This window comes from Macrotis lagotis, chromosome 1, assembly GCF_037893015.1.
Source record: "Macrotis lagotis isolate mMagLag1 chromosome 1, bilby.v1.9.chrom.fasta, whole genome shotgun sequence".
In the NCBI taxonomy this organism is placed as follows: Eukaryota; Metazoa; Chordata; class Mammalia; order Peramelemorphia; family Peramelidae; genus Macrotis; species Macrotis lagotis.
The window spans coordinates 411,645,885-411,667,302 of record NC_133658.1 but is presented as its reverse complement, the minus strand read 5'-3'; the positions used below and the strand labels follow the sequence as shown (position 1 = coordinate 411,667,302).

The 21,418-nt window shown below is 40.2% G+C and overlaps 2 protein-coding genes across 3 annotated transcripts; both read left to right on the top strand.

Moving 5' to 3' along the window:
* Positions 1–32: 32 nt before the first annotated feature.
* HARS2 (histidyl-tRNA synthetase 2, mitochondrial) lies at positions 33–9,592 on the top strand. Of its 2 annotated transcripts, XM_074212810.1 has the most exons (13): positions 33–365; positions 2,630–2,704; positions 3,124–3,243; positions 3,349–3,444; positions 3,839–3,964; positions 4,068–4,175; positions 4,422–4,520; positions 5,822–5,915; positions 6,447–6,574; positions 6,668–6,910; positions 7,056–7,169; positions 7,382–7,528; positions 7,942–9,591. In XM_074212810.1, the coding sequence occupies exons 1-13, from the start codon at positions 222–224 to the stop codon at positions 7,999–8,001; spliced, it is 1,554 nt and encodes a 517-aa protein (XP_074068911.1). In that variant the 5' UTR covers positions 33–221; the 3' UTR covers positions 8,002–9,591. The 2 variants fall into 2 exon arrangements, with proteins under 2 accessions (XP_074068911.1, XP_074068912.1); XM_074212811.1 differs by lacking the exons at positions 33–365; positions 2,630–2,704 and having other exon boundaries at positions 3,178–3,243; positions 3,333–3,444; positions 7,942–9,592.
* A 196-nt stretch (positions 9,593–9,788) lies between these two features.
* Positions 9,789–21,172, top strand: ZMAT2 (zinc finger matrin-type 2). The gene is made up of 6 exons (XM_074212817.1): positions 9,789–9,895; positions 10,385–10,478; positions 13,526–13,649; positions 14,312–14,385; positions 15,025–15,170; positions 16,715–21,172. Exons 1-6 carry the CDS (start codon positions 9,878–9,880, stop codon positions 16,856–16,858), a joined length of 600 nt encoding a protein of 199 aa, XP_074068918.1. The 5' UTR covers positions 9,789–9,877; the 3' UTR covers positions 16,859–21,172.
* Positions 21,173–21,418: the final 246 nt, after the last annotated feature.

The window sequence follows — 21,418 nt, the reverse complement described above, 5'->3', positions numbered from 1 at the left end:
GAGGACTTCCGGTCTGCGCGCGCCCAAGCCGGAAGAGCGGACGCCTAGAAGCGGGAGCAATCGCGTCCCGATCCCGCGAGACCCCCTTCCGGCAGCCTGCCGGGTGGCTGGGGTGGTACGTGCGCGCGTGTTTTCGCTCGCGGTCTGCCTCAGTGCCCTTCTCCCTTTGCCTCTCGCTGGACCCCGGGCGGCGCTGCCCCGCCGCGCCCCCTCCCCGCGCCATGCAGCGCCTTGGACCCCGGTCTCGGGAGGCCTGGGCCGCGCTGGCCCTCCTGTCGCTGCGACCTCCCCGCGCCCCCTGCGCCAGGGCCACGCTGCTTCTCGGCCGGGTGCAAGGAGGCCTGGTGCAGCCTCCGGCGCGGGAGGTATGTTCCGCCTTCTTACATTTCTCAGCGTCTTTGTAGGCTCTCCCGGGCTTCTGTCGTGCCCCACCTGGTCGGGCCTTCCCTTCCCTGCTAAGGTTTTAAGCCCCTTAAGGGCTGAACCTTTATGGTCTTTTTAGTACCCGGTCCCTGGAAGAGTTGACCTGAGCTTTCTAATTGTTCCAGGCTTGATGCTGCGTGTGAATGAGTTAAACGCGATCAGAACAAGGAATCCAACTTTTGAATTTCTATTCTAAAATATTAGTAGGTTTTAAAATAAAAGGTTTAAACCCAATGGGCTCCTTCATGATTTTTCATTGTCACCTGTGAAAGGCTGGTGGGTTGATCTAGATTTTGAGCAAATGGACCACAATGCTTTGCCCTCTAATGTTTGTGATCACAGGCCCACAGTCTAAGATTTTCATTTATTCATTTACTTATATTAATACATTTTGGTCAGGCACATCATGCAGAAAACCTCGGGACTATCAATTGGTATCTGTCAGAGGAATCTCCGGAATCTTCACCTGAAGACTTCTTGTAAACAAAGTCAGATGGCTACTTTTTTTGGTTATATTATAGAGTGGATCCCTGTTTCTATGCAGGCTGAGATAATTTGGCCTCTTGAGACTTTTTCTAGCACCAAATGAATGGATGAACGTAAAAATATTAAGTACAAACTAAGCCCAAAACACTATGCTAAGCACTGAGAATAGAAAAGCTATGAAATTTCTGTTCTCAGAAAAATTCACAACATACTGGAGAAAGCACACATCCACAAAGTTTCAATTGCAAGTCATATGGAAAGGTCCCATGGTTCTTGCAGGGCCAAAGCAGTTAATATCATCTTCAAAAGTTTTGTAGTCCTGTTATTTAGGAACCTTAACCTTTTTCTGTTGCCTTATTTTATAAACAAGGATAATATTTGCATACTGCTTACCTCATAGACATGAAGAAAGCACATTGCAAACTTTAAAGCATTATATAAAAGTGAATTATTATTGTAAACATTGTTAGAGGTGAATAAATTGCTGCCCTGAGAAATTAAATGATTTGACCAGAGTCATTCAGTTATTAAATAGGAGTATTATTGTATAGCCTGCCATAATAAATTAGTATTTTTCCATTCAATTAAATTTTTTCACACTGCCAAAAAATGATAGATCACCTCCTTTGAAGAACTTATAATTCAGAATTGTCATGTAGGGAAAAGGGTATTGAATTTGGGTTCAGGGGACCTGCCTGAGTTTAAATCTAAATTATCACCAATTTCCTCGGTGACCTTGGGTAAGCTACACAAACTTTTTAGACCTCAGTTTCCTTATCTGAATTTCTTAAATCGAGGAGATTGAGTTAGAAGCTCTTTAAGGTATCTTCCAGTTTCATTCTTTTTATTGGGGGAAAGAGAAGGAGGAAGGGAATAAGCATTTATATAATACCTACTAATACCTACTCCACCTTGTGCTAAGCATTTTTTTTAATAAAACTTATTAGATCCACCCCCAGCATCCCTGAGAGGTGGTGTTATTATTCCTGTTTTGTATTTGAGGAAACTGAGGCAAAAAGGTTGTGACTCTTCTAGGATGATAATACAGCTAGTAAATGTCTGAGATCAGTTTTGAATAAAGGTCTTCCAGACTCTTAGTCCAGTCTGAACCACCAGCTGCTTCAATAGGGGAATTAATAATCTAAAACTAACAAATAATATAATATTCTTATTGTAGCTTTATTTTTTTGGTATCTTTACACTAAAAGCATCTTTCTATCAGAACCCAACTAGGTCCAAAGGGCCTTAGCTTAGTCCTTTTGTAGGGAGTCAGTCTTTTAGTTTATCATCACTATTATTATTATTATTATTATTATTATTATTATTATTATTACTATTAGAAACTAGAGTTAAAATCATTTTTAGGTCCTTGCCTTGCCATAAACTTATTCTTTTTGTAAGTTCTTGTTTGTTTCTAGGTCTTAGTTTCCTTGGGTATAAGTTAGCAAAAAGTCCAGAGTAGAGTTGATTAGCTGAGTTTGACATTGAAAAGTACAACTGGTATATGACCCTCCCAGAGAATGAGAGTAAATTACTATGTATGGTGAAAGAGTCAATACAATGAGAGCCCCTGGGGGAAAGAAATGACTTTATTAAAAACCCTTTATGGACACAATTTTGACATAAGTGAAGAACCTTCAGAGCTTTTCTCTGTGTGACTGGAAATTCAGGGGAATTAGAGATCTATGACCATTACTTAATATACTATAATTATTTCCAGTTTGCAGAAGTCAGATTGAAGACTCAACTGGAATCAGATAAAGAGAAATCCAATTTTGTCATCAAGACTCCCAAGGTAATTCTCTTTTCTCTTCCTTTTTTGTCTTCTTTTATAATAGCCAGGGTGCTTGGGAAGAGCAATTTGCCCCTTTCTGAGTTGGAACCTTGTAGGGAATTAGTTTGTATCATATAGTGGTTAGAATTGCACTTGACTGGGTTCAAGTCCTTTATCAGTAACTATATGATCCTTGTCAGGATACTTCATTTCTTTGTTTCTTCATTTGTAAAATGGGAATAATAATAGTACCTCTCTCATAGAGTTGTTGTAAGAGTAGAGTGTCTATAAAGTGCATTACAAACCCTAAAATTAATTATAAGTGTAAATAAATTATTGTTGTGAGGGCCTGTTCATTATTCTCTATTTCCTAAGCCCTCTACATTTTGCCTTTAAACTCTTCCCCATTTGTCTTTATCCTGATTGTTTTTGGCTTTTAGGGTACCAGAGATCTTAGCCCTCAACAGATGGCCATTCGAGAGAAAATTCTTAATACTGTCATTAGCTGCTTCAAGCGCCATGGAGCTAAAGGACTAGACACTCCAGTATTTGAACTAAAGGTGACAGAAAGGAAAAGGGGAGGAGGAGCAGTATGGAAATTCCTCCATTCTTAGCTCCCAGTATCCTAAACCATATTTTTAAGCTACAGACTTGTGCTTGTCCAGGAAGTGCTAATGGAGAAGTATGGAGAAGACTCTAGACTCATCTATGATCTGAAGGATCAGGGTGGAGAGCTACTAGCTCTTCGATATGACCTTACAGTATCCTTCTAAGAATTATTTTACTTTATCTTGGATTGTCTTTTTCCGAGTTGGGGAGGGAATTGTGAATATCATGGTTATATCTGGAACTCTGATTCCTGTTTAATGTTAGATGGTTGAAGGAGGCATTCCCATAGTAAATAAGACCTGAAGGGGGTGGTGAAGATTGGGCTTTCAAATTTAAGTAATCTGGGAAAAGTAAGGGTTGGGATGAATAGGAAGGAAGAATTCCAGGGGTCTTAGGCTCCCTATAGTATGAGTTTTTCAATTTGATAGGATGATGCTGGAATTTATTGCTCAGGGTATAAATTTCCTTGGTATCTTATTTATGTAGATGTAGTTGGATATCAGCTCTGGAATTGGGGGGAATACTTCCTTAATAATTTCTTGTGAGGTCCCTTTTGCTCGATACCTGGCCATGAATAAGATAAAGAAGATGAAACGCTATCATATTGGAAAGGTGTGGCGACGGGAGAGTCCCTCTATATCCCAAGGTCGATATCGGGAGTTCTGCCAATGTGTGAGTGACTGGGCAATGGGCAAGGAGTATTCTAAGCAACACTCCTGGAAACATAGATTTAATTAGAAGATTTCAAATTTTCACTGTTTACTTTTTGCTGCAGGATTTTGATATTGCAGGTCAATTTGATCCCATGATCCCTGATGCAGAGTGTTTAAAGATTATAAATGAAATCCTAAACTCGTTGCAGATGGGGGACTTCTTAATTAAGGTGAATATTAAGATAAAACACAATGGGTAGGAAATGTGTGCATGATTTGAGATTATTTCCTTCAACTTCTCAGTTCACCTCTATGACTCCAACCTGAGTCCTTGACTTTAGCAGTTGTTTCTAGATAATCTTGATTATAAGGCATCCCTTCTCCTTTTACTAGAGGGAATCACTGGGAAAGGAGAATGGATCTTTTTTTGGGGGGATAGATATTGATGAAGTATCTGATGCATATGGAATTCACAGGTGAATGACAGGCGAATTCTGGATGGAATATTTGCTGTCTGTGGTGTCCCTGATGACAAATTCCGATTTGTCTGTGCTTCAGTGGATAAACTAGGCAAGGTAACTAAGATGGACCTTTTCATTTTCCCACATCTATGGTTTTTTTTTTTTGGTTTATATTTTACCAATCTTTTTTCAATGTTGAGTTTTACAATTTTTTCCCCTCCTTTCTCTCTCTCCTCCCCCTAACAGAAAGCAATATAAGCTTTATATTTATAACTTTGCTAAACAGATCAATGTTGAACATTTTGTGAGAGAAGAATCAGATCTAAATGGAAGAAAGAAAACATCAGAGAGAAAAAAAATGACATGATACAAAAGACAGCTTTTAAAAATTGAAGATAATAAGCTTTGGTCTTCATTTAAACTCCGCAGTTCCTTATCTGGATATGGATGGTATTTTCCATCACAAATCTTTTAAAATTGCCTTTGATTATTTTTCTGCTGAAATGAACAAGTCCATCAAAGTTGATCATCATCCCATGTTGTTGTTAATATGTATAATGTTCTTCTAGTTCTGCTCATTTCATTTAGCATCTTTTTCTTTTTTTTTTTAGGTTTTTTTTTTTGCAAGACAAATGGGGTTAAGTGGCTTGCCCAAGGCCACACAGCTAGGTAATTATTATGTGTCTGAGGCTGGATTTGAACTCAGGTACTCCTGGCTCCAGGGCCAGTGCTCTATCCACTATGCCACCTAGCTGCCCCAAGCTGCCCCAATTCTTGCAATTCTTAAAAGACTTTTCTGAAATCTGTTCCTCATGATTTCTTATAGAACAATAATGTTCCAACATATATATTTACATAAACAATTTGTTTGGGTATTCTCTAAATTTCCAATTCTTTGCCACTGCAAAAAGAGCTGTTATGGATATTTTTGTATACCACATCTAAGTTTTTGTAGCTTACCTCCTCCCACACCATTTTGTTTCAGAAACTTGAGGATGTGTAAATTAAACTATCTTTCTTACTTAAACTGAGCTATTATTGTAAGAGATACAGGAAAAGTTTAAACCACAACTTAATTTTTGTTCTCCAGAATTTGTAGTTCATCAACACTACAAAGTGCTTTCCTTACAACAACCCTTTGAGGGAGTCATTAAAACGATTATCATCCCTATTTTACAGATTAGGAAATAAACAATTTAAATGACTTTGCTTTGGGTCACATGGCTATTAATTGTTGAAGACAAAATTTCAACTTAAATATTTCCTGAACCTCAAATTTTCACCTTATTTAGTCTTTTGTCCTGATTCTTTTCTATTATAGATTTTAGACACATGCTTACTATTTCAATTATAATACCCCTTGTTATGAAAGAAAGTAGGGTCTAGAATATGAGCTAATATTTCTGTATCTGCAGATGTCCTGGAAGGATGTGAGACAAGAGATGGTAGGAAAGGTGGGCCTGGCTCCTAAAGTGGCTGACTCCATCGGGGGTTACATCCAGCAGCATGGTAAAAAGCAGATTCTCCAGGAATTAAATATACATGTAAATGGGGGCTAGATACTATAACTGTTTTATATCTAATATTGAGAACACTTTTTTTGGGAGAAAGATGGGTCTTGAACTTATTTCTGCCATTTCTTATCCTTTTTGTTTCTTTAGAAGAAAGAAGGCAAAATGGTAATAAATAACAATGTTAGTGGGACTTCTCAAGCACTGTGGCATGGAGCTTTTTTGGAAAGATAGTGAGGTGTAGAGTAAAAAGGACACTGAACTTGAAGTCAGGAAAGATCTCAATTAGAATCTTGCCTTTAATATATAATGGCTTTGTGACTTAACCTGAGTGCAATGTAGATAACCTTTGTACCACTTATCTCACAGGTTTGATGTAAAAATTAAATAAAATAGGTAAAGCAATTTTAATGCCAGCTATTTTTATTGCTTTTATTCATCTTGGCTTTTGATTGCATAGACTTGTTTGGATGAATTCCAAAGATCTTGTTTCCCCTATCTGTTTGACTTTTATGTTTGACTTTGCCAGGTGGTGTGTCCTTAGTAGAGCAGTTACTGCAGGATCCCAAACTCTCACAGAACAAGCAGGCACTGGAGGGATTGGGGGACCTGAACCTGCTATTTGAGTATCTGGCCTTGTTTGGTATTTCAGAGAAGGTGAGTAGGAGAAGGGTTGGCTCCAGCAGATTTCAGAGGATCCCAGGTCATTGTCTCTTCTCTGGGACTGATCATATCTCTATGTTCCTACAGATCTCCTTTGATCTGAGCCTAGCCCGAGGCCTGGACTACTATACAGGTGTGATCTATGAAGCAGTGCTTCTTCAGACCCCAGGCAAAGAAGGGGAGGAGCCACTTGGTGTGGGCAGTGTGGCTGCTGGAGGGCGCTATGATGGGCTTGTTGGCATGTTTGACCCCAAGAGCCGCAAGGTGCCATGTGTGGGGCTCAGCATTGGAGTTGAAAGGATCTTCTCCATTGTGGAACAGAGGATGGAGGTAGGACTCCTGTTTTGAGTAAATGGGGAAATGTCCCTTCTAAACTTTTTAAGACTGTCTGGACCTTCTTTTTGAAAGTGATGGGTTTCTGATATTGATTTGTTGCAGAACCTTTTAACAACTATTTTGCCTGTCTCTTCTCTAGGCCACTGGAAAAGCTCAGGTGACAGAGACACAGGTCCTTGTGGCTACAGCACAGAAGAATTTCCTTAAAGAACGGATGAAATTGATTGCAGAGCTCTGGGATGCTGGGATCAAGGTTAGAATAGGTGCCAGAGTCCTGTGGTTTGGACTCCCCTGATTCTTCCTGGTCATAATTAGAGCTGCTTTCTAGGGGGAGGAGGGCCAGGTTTTGGGTTTGTCTTTTTTTTCCTAGAAGGTGGGCATGTGTGGGGGAGGGTAGTGGTGAGGCAGTGGGTGTACTATATTCAATACCACTACTAAATCCCAAGACTTGTCTGTTGCTTCAAGGCTGAGATGCTATATAAGAAGAACCCCAGTTTCCTGACTCAGCTACATTACTGTGAGGAGACAGGCATCCCACTGGTGGCCATCATTGGCGAGCAAGAACTAAGAGATGGTGTCATTAAGCTTCGTTCTGTGGCCAGCAGGGAAGAGGTAAGACAATGATGGTAGAGGTAGAACAAATCAAGCTGTCCAAAAGAACTGTGCTTAAAAAATTCTTTGGAAATAGTGAATTGTGGAGCATTTGAAATCCTAGAGAAGTCAAGTAGCCACCACAATAGCCTGGAACAAGTGGCTCAGAAATTAGATGGGCCAGAGACAGATGACATATATTTATTTTGATAGCTAGCTAAATGGAATAATAAGACTGCTTGGTTTTGCATTCTGTGATCTCAGTTAAATTTATGTAGATGGATTTTGCACAAAAATATTTGAGAAATGCACATGCAAATACCTTTATGATAATTGCACATGTAGGTGTTGAATATAGGTGAAAGAGCTAGCAAGCAATTTGGAGCTGCAGAAAAATTTATTTTCTAACTCATATGACTACTTTCATGTTTCAGGTGGACATCAAACGGGAAAATATTGTGTCTGAAATCCAGAAGAGAATGGTGGAATCCTGATCTTGCCTGTTTTTCATCTGCTGCTTGTTCCAGTGGTGAAGATCTAGTCCTTTTAATGGCCCTCAGTTTCTTATTTGGGTCAGGATAGACTACATATCCCTTCTCCCTCCTTCCTCCCACACCCTCTTCAGTGCTTCTTGTCTGGAGATGGGAGAGTTACAATGGCACATAGGCTCCTGAATCCTCTTGCTTTAAATTGGTGTTGAGAGGAATTAGAGAATCCACTTTTAATTGGGGATGATGTCTTCTAAGACTATGTCACAGACTCACAGATGCTGAAGAGGCAATGGTATTACTGACTGCATACAACACATAGGTTGAACTGTGTCCTTTGAGCAGTCTTTTAGGGGATTAAACTGAAGGAATCTTGAAGCATGAGGGAGTTCTTTCTGAGATCAAAACTCAGGCCCTCAGTTAAGGTCTGAATCAACTAGGAAAAAAGCTTGACTGTCCCAGAAATATGCTTCCAGCCTTACTTTGGGTGTTAAAAGGAGACAGAGAGAGTACATGTCCTGATTGAGTCCAAACTCAACTGAGACAAAAAAGGCATGGGGTAGCTCCTTCTTGGTTATTTTTACCTTGTGCTAGGGATAAGCTAATACTTAGTTTCCTCATGGTTTGGGATATTGAACTGAGCACATCACTTTATGTCCAATTTCTTCAGTTTGAATGAAGAGGTTGAACCTCAGAGGTACCTTTCAATTGTACATATATGAAATATGTTCCCATGAAGCATAAGTAATAAAAAGGAACCCTTGACAAGGATAAGATTGGTGCTTTTTCCCCCTCCACTGATACTAGGCATACAACTATCAATTATTGTGATTTTTTTTCTTGGACCAGAACAGCTGCTGATACTAAAGGCTTGCCACATGTGTAGCCATCTAGAGATGATTTTATATTAAATGTAACTAACTTAAGACATTTTGTAATGAGAAACATTTGACTTATGTGGAGTATGGGGAATAATTTGGGTATGAAAATCTGGGTTATTTTTGGGAATATATATAGCTCTCCTTTTTACATCTGAAAACATTTCTGTGGAGATATTTCTGTTCTCAGGATGCTTAGTATTTTCTGTAAGGAATTAGTGTTCTTGGAAAGGTGCCAAGTTCCAAGTGGCATCAACTGTCTTAGCCCTTCATCATGTATTGAGTGGCAGAGACTAAAGTAAACTAATCTCCTTTATCATTGCAACACTAGAGGAAAACGCCCACTTAATATTTAGATGCTGCTGAATATTTGCTACATAAAGTAAGTGTCCACAGCCTTTTCCCTTATGTCTCTAGTGTTGGAATGTGTAACTAAAACTACTGCAAACTTACATTATGCTCAAAAGTTTTGATATTTCTGGGTTCAAGAATCTATCATTTGGCAGCCCATAGCCCTCCTGCTTAAGAACTGTGCCTTCCAGCTCCAGGCCCTTCTTTGGGAAAAGTTAAAAATTGTCAACGGAAGACGCGGGAGTTGGGGGTTCAGGATTTTCGTTCCCTCGCTGGGACTTCAGTTTCCGAGCAGGATCCGGTCAGCCTGGTGGAATTGGCTCCTTCAGAACGCACTTCCCGAGCTCAGGGCTGGTGTCCACCGCGTTGCCCATCCCCCCGGCCCCTCGGGCCTTCGGTGCCCACGTCTGTAAGGCGCGGGCTGGGCCCGAGACTAGGATTTGTATTAGACACGACAGCAGTCACTGTTGTTGCGGTGAGGCGCGTGCGCAGAGGGCGCGCCTTCGCCCCGCCGCGGGGCGGAAGTGCCCGCCGGAAGTCCCGCGGCGCCGCTCTAGCCCGGCGCACCATAGACACTTGGGAGGACCGCGTCGCTTTACGGCTCCAGGGAGCCTTTACATTATTTTCCGTCTTCACCTTCACTCGCCGCGAAGATGGCGTCCGGCAGCGGGGTAGGTGTCCGAAGCCGTCGGAGGGCTGAGGGTTTCTCCGCCGGGGCCGAGTGTCCTTCCCGGCGGAGCTCCCGCCGCCGCCCGGCGCCGCCGGGGACGTGGGTCCCAAGACCCGCGGTGGCGCCGACAGCCGAGGCGGGGAGCGGCCCGGGCCGGGGGACTCGAGCCGCCCCCTCGCTGCCGCCCTGCACGGGCCCCCCGAGGGCCTCGGTCCGGCGTGGCCGCCTGCACAGGCCGGGCCGGGCACCGGACGCGCAGAGCCCGGGCGCGAGGTCGCGCGGCCGTGCGGAGCGCCCCGACCGCCGTCGCCCGGGCTCCCCGAGGAAGCGGCGGCCCGCGCTCGCCCCGCGAAGGTGGCATGGGAGCCCGGGGTTGCCGAGCGCGGGGAAGCCCGGGTGCTCTGGCTCCTGTGCCCGGGGAGGACGCGCCAGCGGCCGCAGACTTCCCGGGAAGGGCCGCAGGGAACTCAGACATGTTTTCTTTTGACAGACTAAGAACCTGGATTTCCGCCGAAAGTGGGACAAAGACGAATATGAGAAACTTGCAGAGAAACGGCTTAATGAAGAAAGAGAGAAAAAAGATGGTGGGTGAAACTTGCCTGAATTTCTGCTTTTCTCTGGGCAGGCAGAGGGTCGGGTTGCAAAAGTGAATTAGGAAATGTTGGTTCTAGGCTCGGCTTTGTGACAGATTCTTTGGCCTCTCTAGGCCCCGGTTTTTAATCTATGGTTTCTTACCTTTTACCTTTCCTTGGTTGTTTCCCAAAGACAGGGAAATTTCAATGCTCAGAAATACCAGTTTTAAATGGTGTGAGTTGCTATTGTGGACTTTACTCTCCACCTTCCACCTTCACACGTTTGAGATATGGTTTATGTCCCAACTCAGAAACTTGAAAAGCAGGGCTCTGTAGAGTGTTTTGTGACTATAGGTCCTGTGAGTTGCCCAGTTGCCAGTTCTCATCTTAATCTTTGATATGCCAGTTCTTTAAGTAATTTAAGAGTTTGGAAACTTGTTTACTTGTTGTTGCTCCCACTTGGCTTGCTCAACAGTCAGTTCACCCTTTCTACATTCCAGCTGGATACCTTCATTCCACCTTGAATGCACCTTTTACCTATTATTTCCTCATTTTTCTTCATTTCTGCTGATAAAGTAACTATTAACTATCAAGTTTATCAGTTCTAACTCTGTAACATCCCTCACATCTATTGCCATCTTTCTATTCACAGCTGCTACTCTATACCAAATCCTCATCAACTTTTCCCCAAACTAATGCAGATACCTCTTAATTGGTCTCTCTCTTCCTCAAATCTTCCTCCTTGTCTAGGCAATTTTCTATACCATTTGTACACCATTTCCAACATATTCCTTAAGCACAGGTTGGACAAATCACTTCCCTGCTTAGGAAACCCTAATTGCCCTCTGTTAAATCTTAGATCATATATAAACTCCTGTTTGGCATTTAATGTCAGCCTCTCTTTCCAAGTTTATTGTATGATATACATTCTAGGGTCCAGTCAAATTGGCCTTCTTGTTCTTTGTTAAACATGATATTCTCTAACTCTGGGCCTTTGCACACTTTCTAATTCCAAAGCATAGAATGTTTTCCTTGCTTACCTCTACCCTTCAGAATCTTTAGTTTCCTTAAGAACTCATCTCAAGCTTTATCTCTTTATTGAGGTCTTTCCTTGATTCCTGCAGCTGCTAGTGTCTTTCACCCAAAATGAACTTGAGCTGTATTTTTTTTTGCATATAAATGTGTATTTATGTGTGATGTATTTTCAGCTCTAATAATTTGCAAATTCCTTGAAGGCACGACCATTTTTTTAATACCCTTTTTTTTAGGGTTGGTTTTTTTTTTTTTGCAAGGCAAATGGGATTAAGTGGCTTGCCCAAGGCCACACAGCTAGGTAATTATTAAGTGTCTGAGACCAGATTTGAACCCAGGTACTCCTGACTCCAGGGCTGGTGCTTTATCCACTGCGCCACCTAAACCTCCCTGGAAGGACCATTTTTTTTCCTATTCCTGTGCGGGAAATTGACATTCTAACCCAAAATGACTACTGGGAGTCCTCTCAAAGTGGCAGCAAAGAATTAAAATTTAATTCGGTTCTTGCAAGAAGCAGGGCACTTCCTAACTCTCTGTGAGAGAGAGCAGGAAAAACCAAGTTACAGAAGCTGAAGCAGGGTTAAAAAAGCCACAAAAACCACAACCCATTCCCCCTCCTCTTTTCTGCCAACCCTTACAACAATTGGACAAACTTGATGGTCTGAAGAGAAGGAGAGTATACCTGAGTGTTCCCAGGAAAGTTAGTCTTTGTTTACATCTTATATGGTTAGGGTGACATGATTTTTCTAGCTGGAGATCCGGGTTCCCACGCTCACCTAATTCTTGAGAAATAGAAACTGAGGACTATGGCTTAGACTAATTTAGCACAATGTTTCTGAAAAGTCAGCACTTTGCTCGTCACATTCCTATTTCATTTTTTCCTATTCCCACTCTTAATATGATGCTGTAATGTTTAGGTGCTTTATAAATGCTTGTGATCAGTTAAATATTTGATCTATACTCTTTTAAATTACTTAAGCCATCCTTCAAAGTATTACTTATTACTGCAAGGACTGCTAGGTGGCACGGTGGCACAGCGAAAATCAGGTCTTAGACACTTAATACTAACTTAACTATGTGACCTTGGGCAAGTCATTTAACCCCATTGCCTTGCAAAAAAACAAATCAAAACAAAACAAAGTATTACTGAAATCTCTCCTGTGACTTTAAAAATACTAGTTTCCAGACAGACTACAGAACCATCTAATTCAGTCTAATATACTTTTTACAGTTTGCTACTTTTGATCTCTGCCAAAGTTGGAGAAGGTGGCTATTGTTTTTATTTAATTCATTCTTAAACCTTTAGACCATACTGCAGAGTTATTGTCATAGGGAGCTGAAAGTTAACATATTTAAGGAGCTACTTTTTAACTTTGTGTGTGTGTGTGTCATGGATTCTTTGACTTGAAGCCTATGAATCCCTTCTCTATATTATAGTTTTGTTTTTTAAATCATATATAATTGAGGAAAATGCTAGATTTGATTTGAAGTTAGTTTAAAAAAAAGTATAGACCCCCTGAAGGTCTATACTTTAGACCTTTTAGGATTCTGTGGAACCCCAGATTTAAGATACCCAGTATCTTATTTAAGATACTCATTTACTTGTTTACTTGTTGCTGCTTCCATTTGCTTTGCTGAACAGTCAGTTCACCCTTTCTACATTTCAGCTGGATACATATCCTTCATTCCACCTTGAATGCACCTGGGTGTTGCAGTGGATAGAGCACTGGCCCTGGAGTCAGGAGTACTTGGGTTCAAATCTGGTCTCAGACACTTAATAATTACCTAGCTGTGTGGCCTTGGGCAAGCCACTTAACCCCATTGCCTTGCCAAAAAAAAAGACTTAAAAAGTTACCCCGTAGCAATTTGAGTCTGGAGAAAAGGGGGAATGAAGGTAAATTGATGAATATACAAAGATACTAGCTCATATCATCACTCCTAGTAGAAGAATACTTATATCAAAAAGGAACAATAGTTTCTAGCATTCCCTTCCCCAGCCAGGTGTCATAGACCATTCTTTCTTTCAGGAAAACCAGTGCAGCCTGTTAAGCGGGAGCTCCTTCGACACAGAGACTACAAGGTTGACTTGGAGTCCAAGCTGGGAAAGACCATTGTTATTACCAAGACCACCCCACAGTCTGAAATGGGAGGGTGAGTAGCCTTTTATTTTTACCAAAAAGGTCAGGATTTATGAGTGGTCAGTAGTAAGCACCTATAGGATAACTGCAGTTGACTCTAGGGAGAATTTCCTATAATAAACTTTAACATATTGATACACTTATGTATTGGTTGACAGTCAGCTAAGTTGAAGACTGTTGAAATAGTTGGGTTTTTTTTTTGTTGTTGTTGTTGTTTTGTGTTGTTTTTTAGTGATAGTATTGGAAATGTGCTGGAAACCCTAGGGGTCATGATTGATACTAACTCCTTAGAGCTTTGGAGACTCAGGCCTGGAAGTGAAGCTTTGTCACATTGAAAGGACCCATTTTTAAAGTTCTTCTCTTTAGTCTATAACTGCAGAATTAAGCAGGAGATAGGGACTGATCCAACAGTTTTTAAAGACTGACTGACAAACACCAGCCAGACCTATCTCCGTACCTCTCTGGGGCTTGCTAGTATTTTTGTCAGAATTGGTCACAGATGGTAGCTATACCCTCCTGTCCATTTTATTTGGGAGCTTCTATCTTCAGCTCTTCCCGGTGATCTCTGAAAGTCTAGAAAATAAAAGGTTGGGAAGCATTGATTTCAAATTGTCATTAAATTAAGGGACATGTTCTTAGGCATCTCAGTTAATAAGTACTTCTCTGTCTGTTTAGGTATTACTGCAATGTCTGTGACTGTGTAGTGAAAGACTCTATCAACTTCTTGGATCACATCAATGGCAAGAAACGTAAGAAATGAGGAAATTGGAATGGGTTTTGGGGATCCCCACAGCGTTTGCTGGAGGCTCAGAGTAGATGCTTTTCTTGCCTTTACACAGGGAGTTCCTTTCTCCTCATCAGTAGATGTTTATGGACCTCATGAGGTACAACATACTCTTTTGTTCTATAATCTAATTAGTATATTTTCCTAACCATCCACTTTCATTGCCCACAAAAAGCCTCATTCATCTTATTTTTTTAGTATGCTAAGTGCAGGGACAGAAGAGATCCTGGAGCTGTCCTCAGCAGAATTGGCTCTTCTTTCCTGAAACCATATAGGTTGTGGAGAGGCATCTTGGAAAGGGTTTATTGACATGTCAAGAGTACTTGATATAGTGACAGGAGACTTAGTTTTTAATCTTAGCCCTTCTACTTAACTAGCTGAATGACACTGGGTAAATAACTTCATTTTTCTGAACATCATTTTTCTTATTTGTAGAATGAGAATTTGCAATTTGCCTAGATGTTTTCTAATGTCTCTTCCAGGTCTAAATCTATACTCTTAAGGTCCTTCTTTAAGTGATGGGGGTAAGGGTAGGGATGTGAAGGAGAATATGGAGATAAGGAGCTGGAAGGAAGAATAATGGTTCCGTATTTCTTCCCCTCAGATCAGCGGAATCTAGGCATGTCAATGCGTGTGGAACGTTCAACCTTGGATCAGGTGAAGAAACGCTTTGAAGTAAACAAGAAGAAGATGGAAGAAAAACAAAAGGACTATGATTTTGAGGAGAGGATGAAAGAGCTCAGAGAGGAGGTAAGGTCCAAGCCAATTTCATCAAATTTAGCTTTTAGAACCACTAGGAAGCTCTCTTCTCTCAATGTGATATAAAATAAATAAGTCCATACTACAACATGTAAACCCTGTTCCAATGCCATCTTTCTGACTTGCTTATATCCCAGAAGGAAGACACTAGTCCTTTAATTTAGAAGAATTTAGTTCTGACTCCTGATTTTCACTACTTCTGGCTTAGTGGTCTCTTTTGATGTTGAAGTAAACAAGAGTTTGAAATAAAGGAAAAGAAGCTTTGGCTGTGCATGAAATCACCTGTTCTCCCCCCCCCCCCCCCCACTGTAATCTCTTCCTTTTGTTTTTGATTTTTTTGTTTCAGTGTAATATTACTTTATTTTTTCACTTACATGCAAAAATAGTTTTCAATATTCACCTTTTTTGTAAGCTTTTGAGTTCCACATTTTTCTACTTCCCTTTCCCACTCTCAATGACAGTAAGTAATCTGATACAGGTTATACCTGTATAATCATGTTTAACATGTTTCCATATTATGTTGTGAAAGAAGAGAACTAAAGGGAAAAAAAAATGAGGGAAAATAAAACCCAAATTTTTAGAGGTAAAAATAGTATGCTTTGGTCTGCAGTCAGACTCCATAGTTTTGCCTCTGAATCTGAATAAATGGCATTTTCCATCACAAGTCTTTTAGAATTGTCCTTAATCTAGTTGATCATCAGTTATGTGACTGTTGATGTGTACAGTGTTCTCTTGGTTCTGCTCACTTCACTCAGTATCAGTTCATGCAATTCTTTCCAGGCTTTTCTGAAATCTGCCCTCTCATGATTTCTTACCCCAATTGATAAATGGTCAAAGGATATAAGCAGGCAGTTTTCAGATGAAGAAATTAAAACTATCTATAGTAATATGAAAAAATACCTCTAAATCACTATTGATGAGAAAAATGCAAACTAAAACAACTCTGAGGTAGTGTCTCACACCTATCAGAGTGGCTGAAGTGACAAGGAGTTGTTCAGTGATGGAGGGGATTTGAGAAAAGTAATGCACTGCTGGTGGACTTGTAAACTGATCCAATCATTCTGGAGAGCAATCTGGAGCTATGCCCAAAGAACAATAAAACTGCCTACTCTTTAATTCAGCAATACCACTACTAGATCTGTATCCCAAAGAGATCATAAGAAGGGGGAAAGACCTACACTGCAGCTCTTTTCGTAATGGCAAAGAATTGGAAATTGAGAAAATGCCCATTAATTGGATAATAGCTGAACAAATTATGCTATATGAATGTGATGGTGTACTATTCTGTAAGAAAACAACCTCTTCATTTTTCCTATACCTTTGTGATTCCATCATTTTTGTGGTAAATCTCTTGCCAGTATGAAAAAGAGAATCTTGAAAGCCATTTGAGCTTTTGTCATGAGCTAGGTGGCAATATCTGGTAGATGACTGTCTGAGGTACTGCTTGGGTTTCAGCTGAGTTTGCTTGGGCTCTTAATCAAAGTTTCAATGACACTATTGTGGATTAGGAAATGATCCTTTGTGGCTTTTTGCAGGAAGAGAAGGCCAAAGCCTACAAGAAAGAGAAACAAAAGGAGAAGAAGCGAAGGGCAGAGGAGGACTTGACATTTGAGGAGGATGATGAGATGGCAGCTGTTATGGGCTTCTCTGGCTTTGGCTCCACCAAAAAAAGCTATTGATTCCCTCTGGACTTGTCTTATTCCCAAGCCTGACTTTGTGGGATCTCTAATATCCAAGGCATTTGGGGAAATTCTTCAAAGACCTGACATATGGAGGGAAGAAAGAAGTTTGTTTCTTTCCCTTATGGCCAGAATGCAGCTAGAATGTGGCCAGGATCTGGAGAAGTTGGGTTCCAGCCCTCTAATTTTCATATTTGAAGGAGCTGCAGTTCATCAGTCCTAACTTCCCAATAAAAAAGAAACCTCCCACTCATCAGCTGCTTCCCTGAAGCTCTTCCTGCATCCATCCCTCTTCCCTTTTCCCTCCCAGAATGATTGTCATAAAGATACCCAAATTTCTGCTTTTCTTCTCTTCAAGCCCTTGCCTTCTCTACCCTACCTCACCTTACACCTCCAGTGTTCTGGTTGTTTACTCCTAATGTTCTGTGGCCATGTGTGCACACATAGAGTGTTCTGCCAGATACTTGTATGTATGTATGTATGTATGTATGTGTGTGTGTGTGTATGCATGAATTTCTGCCCAGGGCTGGAGCCCAAGCCATCAGGCCACAGCTGCTCTCATTCCTGATGTCTTGGGTTGCAGGTGCCTCCTGTGGCTTGTTGTAGAGCATGTAATGGGGAATTAAATTGGATGAGTGTTTGGTATGGTTTGTTTCTGGTGAATTATTTTACTTTTTTTGTTTAGTCCTGGGCTATGTTTTAGCTTTTTAATTTGTATCTTTTAAATGACATTTACTCTGTTTTGTCTTCCTTGTATTTGGGCTCCAACATGAGTCTTAACTGATGCAAAAAGCCCCAGTGTGGGATTTTGTGTACCCAGGGACAAACTAACATATAGAATTAAAGGGAAAAAATATTGTTGGCTGGAACTATTTCTCATATTGATAATGGATACACTATCTTCTTTCTCTTTTGTCCTCTTTGCTCTTTTTCACACTGATGCTTTTTGCACAAATTTTCCCTTCCTTTGATTCATATTAGCCTTTTCCCCCCGAATCTCTACAGCCTGTTGTTTTTTATGCCTCCTCTCTTAGTCAACACTGGTCTGTTCTTTGACTTCTGTATGACCCCAGTGGAATCACTGCACCTGACTTTTAGTGTAACAGAGCTCAAAACTGCCTTCTCCAAAAGGCAGAACTTTAATCAATTTTGATCCCCAGGTGAGCAGCATGAAAGAGTGCTGCAAACATTTTAAAACATTGTGGGGGGGGGGGGTTGGACAATGGAACATCAAGGACCTAGTTCCCTCTGGGAAGGGTTTTGAGTAGACAAAAGGTTATCTGTCGAGTCAGTAGAAAGGAGGAGACAGGGAGATTCCCAAGAGGACTGCTGGAGTTTTCTTTTTTGCAAAGCAATGGAGTTAAGTGGTTTGCCCAAGGCAACACAGCTAGGTAATTATTAAGTGTCTGAGGTCGGATTTGACTCCGGGCCGGTGCTTTATCCACTGTGCCACCCCTAGCCACCCCCAGAGAAGTTTTTCATCAGTACTTTACCTTCTCCCAGCAAATCCCCCTCCCTTCTCCCTTTGCATATGCATAGAGAATGTGACCTGGTTGTATAAATATTCCAGCCCTTATACCTGTTTCATAAATCAGGCTGGCACTCTTGGGCAAAATACTAATGGGAGTCTGTTAATTGGCTTACTTGGTTGCCATAATGAAAGGAAGATTTTGAGGACCAATGTTTGTTCTCGCCTAGCTCTTCTAATTCAGATTTATAGGTCAGAGCCTCTAACAAAGGTTTCCAGTGTACCTGATCACTGCCTGGAGCCCAGAATGAAAATATTAAATTTGTACCAAAATATAGGAGGGTACACTTACAACCACAGGCAACCAAATGGAGCGGATTCCCTTTAGGTGAGGGATAGGAAACACCCAGAAGTGAGGACCTGAGACCCTGGGAACTGGCTGCCATGGCAACAGCAAGCAGGTAGTACTCAAAATTCAATAAATCTAGGAGCTTTTTAGGGGTAAATTAAATGTTTGATCAAACGTGGCAGGCAAATGATGTCATAAATATCCAAATGACCTTTGGTGGAAAAATGTTCACACTTGCTTTAGATCAATGCCAGCTTTATATTCAACTTCTGATGTATTTTCTAGATATTCTTAAGCTTTTCAGTTCATCCTCTTGCCCCTTTTCTTAGCTATTTAACCTCCAGAAGGTAAAAAGTTCCAATAGCACTTTAGCTTTAGGGCTACTTTAGCAAGTTTTTCTGTTGCTTTTGGAAGTGGCCAAGATGAAGAGGAATTTGACTCTTTTTTTAGTTTCCTAAGGATTAGAAACCAGATGTCTCTGTGACTGAAGATAAAACCCTTTTTACAAGACTCCAGTTTTGCCAGGTAGTAGAGTGGAGGTCCAGATATGCGCAGACACTCATTTAGTTCTTCCTACATTCCTTAACTCAAAAGTTGCCAGTACTACAGTTTTTTCCTAACATCTCTCCCTGGTGATATCCTTAGAACTTTAAATAATCTGAGTCTCATAGCTAACCCATTCCTTTTAGGGATGCTTATAAAGTGTTTACACTTACATCAGCTTCACTGTGTGATGCCCAATATGATTAAATTTTGCCTTCAAATTCTTGTGATTTAACTCTTGCAATGCTCCTTCCCAGTTCTGGATTCCAAAATGTCCTAAAAGTTGTTAATTAAAAGCAACAAGGCAGGGTTTCTGGGTCATGAGATAGGAGACTGAGGGTTATTGCTACTGGCTGAGAAAGAGACTGCAGGAAATTTAGAGTATATGAATTTTTGTGTTACAGATTGTTATTAGAATCTTAGGTATAGTTAAGGCTGGATGTCAATGACATTTAAGCCATGGTAATTACTTCCTTCCCCTAGGATATCTACCAATATATAGGAAAAACTTTACTCCTTTACAACTAAGAAAAAACACCTTCCTCTCCCAACATTAGGACACAGAGGAAATGGAGCTAACTACACAGAATTTTGTGAGGAAGTTTGAGATATTACTTCTTAGCACAAGGTATTAACATTAAACTGAAACTACCAAGAACTATAAAATCCAATAGTTTTCATGTTTAAATGACTGAAAGAAAGACCCAGTTCATTGTCATGCTGAAAATAGAATGGAAGAAGGAAAAGAGCATACAGGAAAATTAAAAGGTATGTGCCTTTATAATATTAGAGGTATTTGGGGACACAGGTTTCAAATGAATATAACATCGTAGGATTTAATTTAGAGTTGGAAGAGACTTAACACCTAGTCCAACTTCCTCATTTTACACATAAGCTACACAAACCTAGAAAAAGTAAGCGAATTGACCAAGAGTACTCAGGTAGTGATGTCAGACTTGGGTTTTGAACCCAAATTTAACTCTAAATCCATTGTTTTTGTTTAACCTTATTGCCTCACCCCAAAAAAGCCTCCCAACAGCTTTTTGTTAAGCACCTATTTTTGTAGAAAGTTTAGTTGTTCTTGGTTGTTACAAATATGGGGCAGCTAGATGGTTCAGTGTTTAGTGCCAGGACTAGAAGAGATGTAAAAAGATATGGACTTATTGTTAGGTCACTACAATTCCACTAAAAAGTAAAACTAAGCAGAACCAAAGACCTTTTACTCAATTGTGTCTTCCTCCTTCCATGCAAGGAATAGATTCCCAATCTTCTCTATCTCCATCATGTCTTCCTTGTTTCAGTCTTAGCTCAGTTATAAATGATCTTTTCCTGCTCTAATCTGTCAAATCTTTGCTTGAATGTCTGTGACTTTCCCTCATTGTTCTTGTTCCCTAGTGGTTTTCATGCCTTGATTTTATATCTATTCAATTGTAGGTTGAACTAAATGAACATCTACAAACATTTTAATGCAAAAAAAGCACAAAATGCATGATTGTAATAAACTAAAGTGTTCAGTACAATTTATTTTTAAGAAGTATATATATATATATATATATATATTTCACACAAACATACACACATTGTGCTGGTGCATGTAGATGTGTACACATACATATCTATATACACATATGTATATGTGCATATGTGTATAATAAAGTTGTAATCAAACTACTCAGTATCCGTATCTTTGTTTTATTCTATACATTGAAAATGTTTTATATTTTTTACATCTTTATCACTACCCACTAATCCCCCTCATCCTACCTTGTAACATAGTTACATATAAAATAAGTGTATGTATATATCTATTCATGTGTGTGTATATGTGCACATATATGTTGATTTACAACATTTTGTCCATGCCTGAGAAGATATATCTCATTCTGTATCTCTACTTCATCACCTCTTTGTCAAGGAGTTGGGGATATTTTTAAATATAAGTCTTTTGAAATCATGATTTTTGTCCTTCTGGTTTTGTTCATTTTTTTGGCTTCAATTCATATCTGCCTTTCCATATTTCTCAGAATCTACCAAATTCTTCTAGTCAATTTATTTTTTTTCTTGTCTTCTACTGGTAATCATCATAGAGTTATTTTCATCTGAAGCTTGTCTTGGGATTTGCTTACTCTATGGTGTTCATTGTATTAGGAGTTTTTTTTTTATTGTTTGCTCATGTCTTCAGTCTAATTTTATTGATTGG

Coding starts and splice junctions, on each gene's coding strand:
- ZMAT2 (XM_074212817.1), top strand. Junction 13,650..14,311: donor CCACAGTCTGAAATGGGAGG/GTGAGTAGCCTT, acceptor CTGTCTGTTTAG/GTATTACTGCAATGTCTGTG. Junction 14,386..15,024: donor TCACATCAATGGCAAGAAAC/GTAAGAAATGAG, acceptor TCTTCCCCTCAG/ATCAGCGGAATCTAGGCATG.
- HARS2 (XM_074212810.1), top strand. CDS start 222: ATGCAGCGCCTTGGACCCCGGTCTCGGGAGGCCTGGGCCGCGCTGGCC. Junction 6,911..7,055: donor TTGTGGAACAGAGGATGGAG/GTAGGACTCCTG, acceptor TCTCTTCTCTAG/GCCACTGGAAAAGCTCAGGT. Junction 7,529..7,941: donor CTGTGGCCAGCAGGGAAGAG/GTAAGACAATGA, acceptor TTCATGTTTCAG/GTGGACATCAAACGGGAAAA.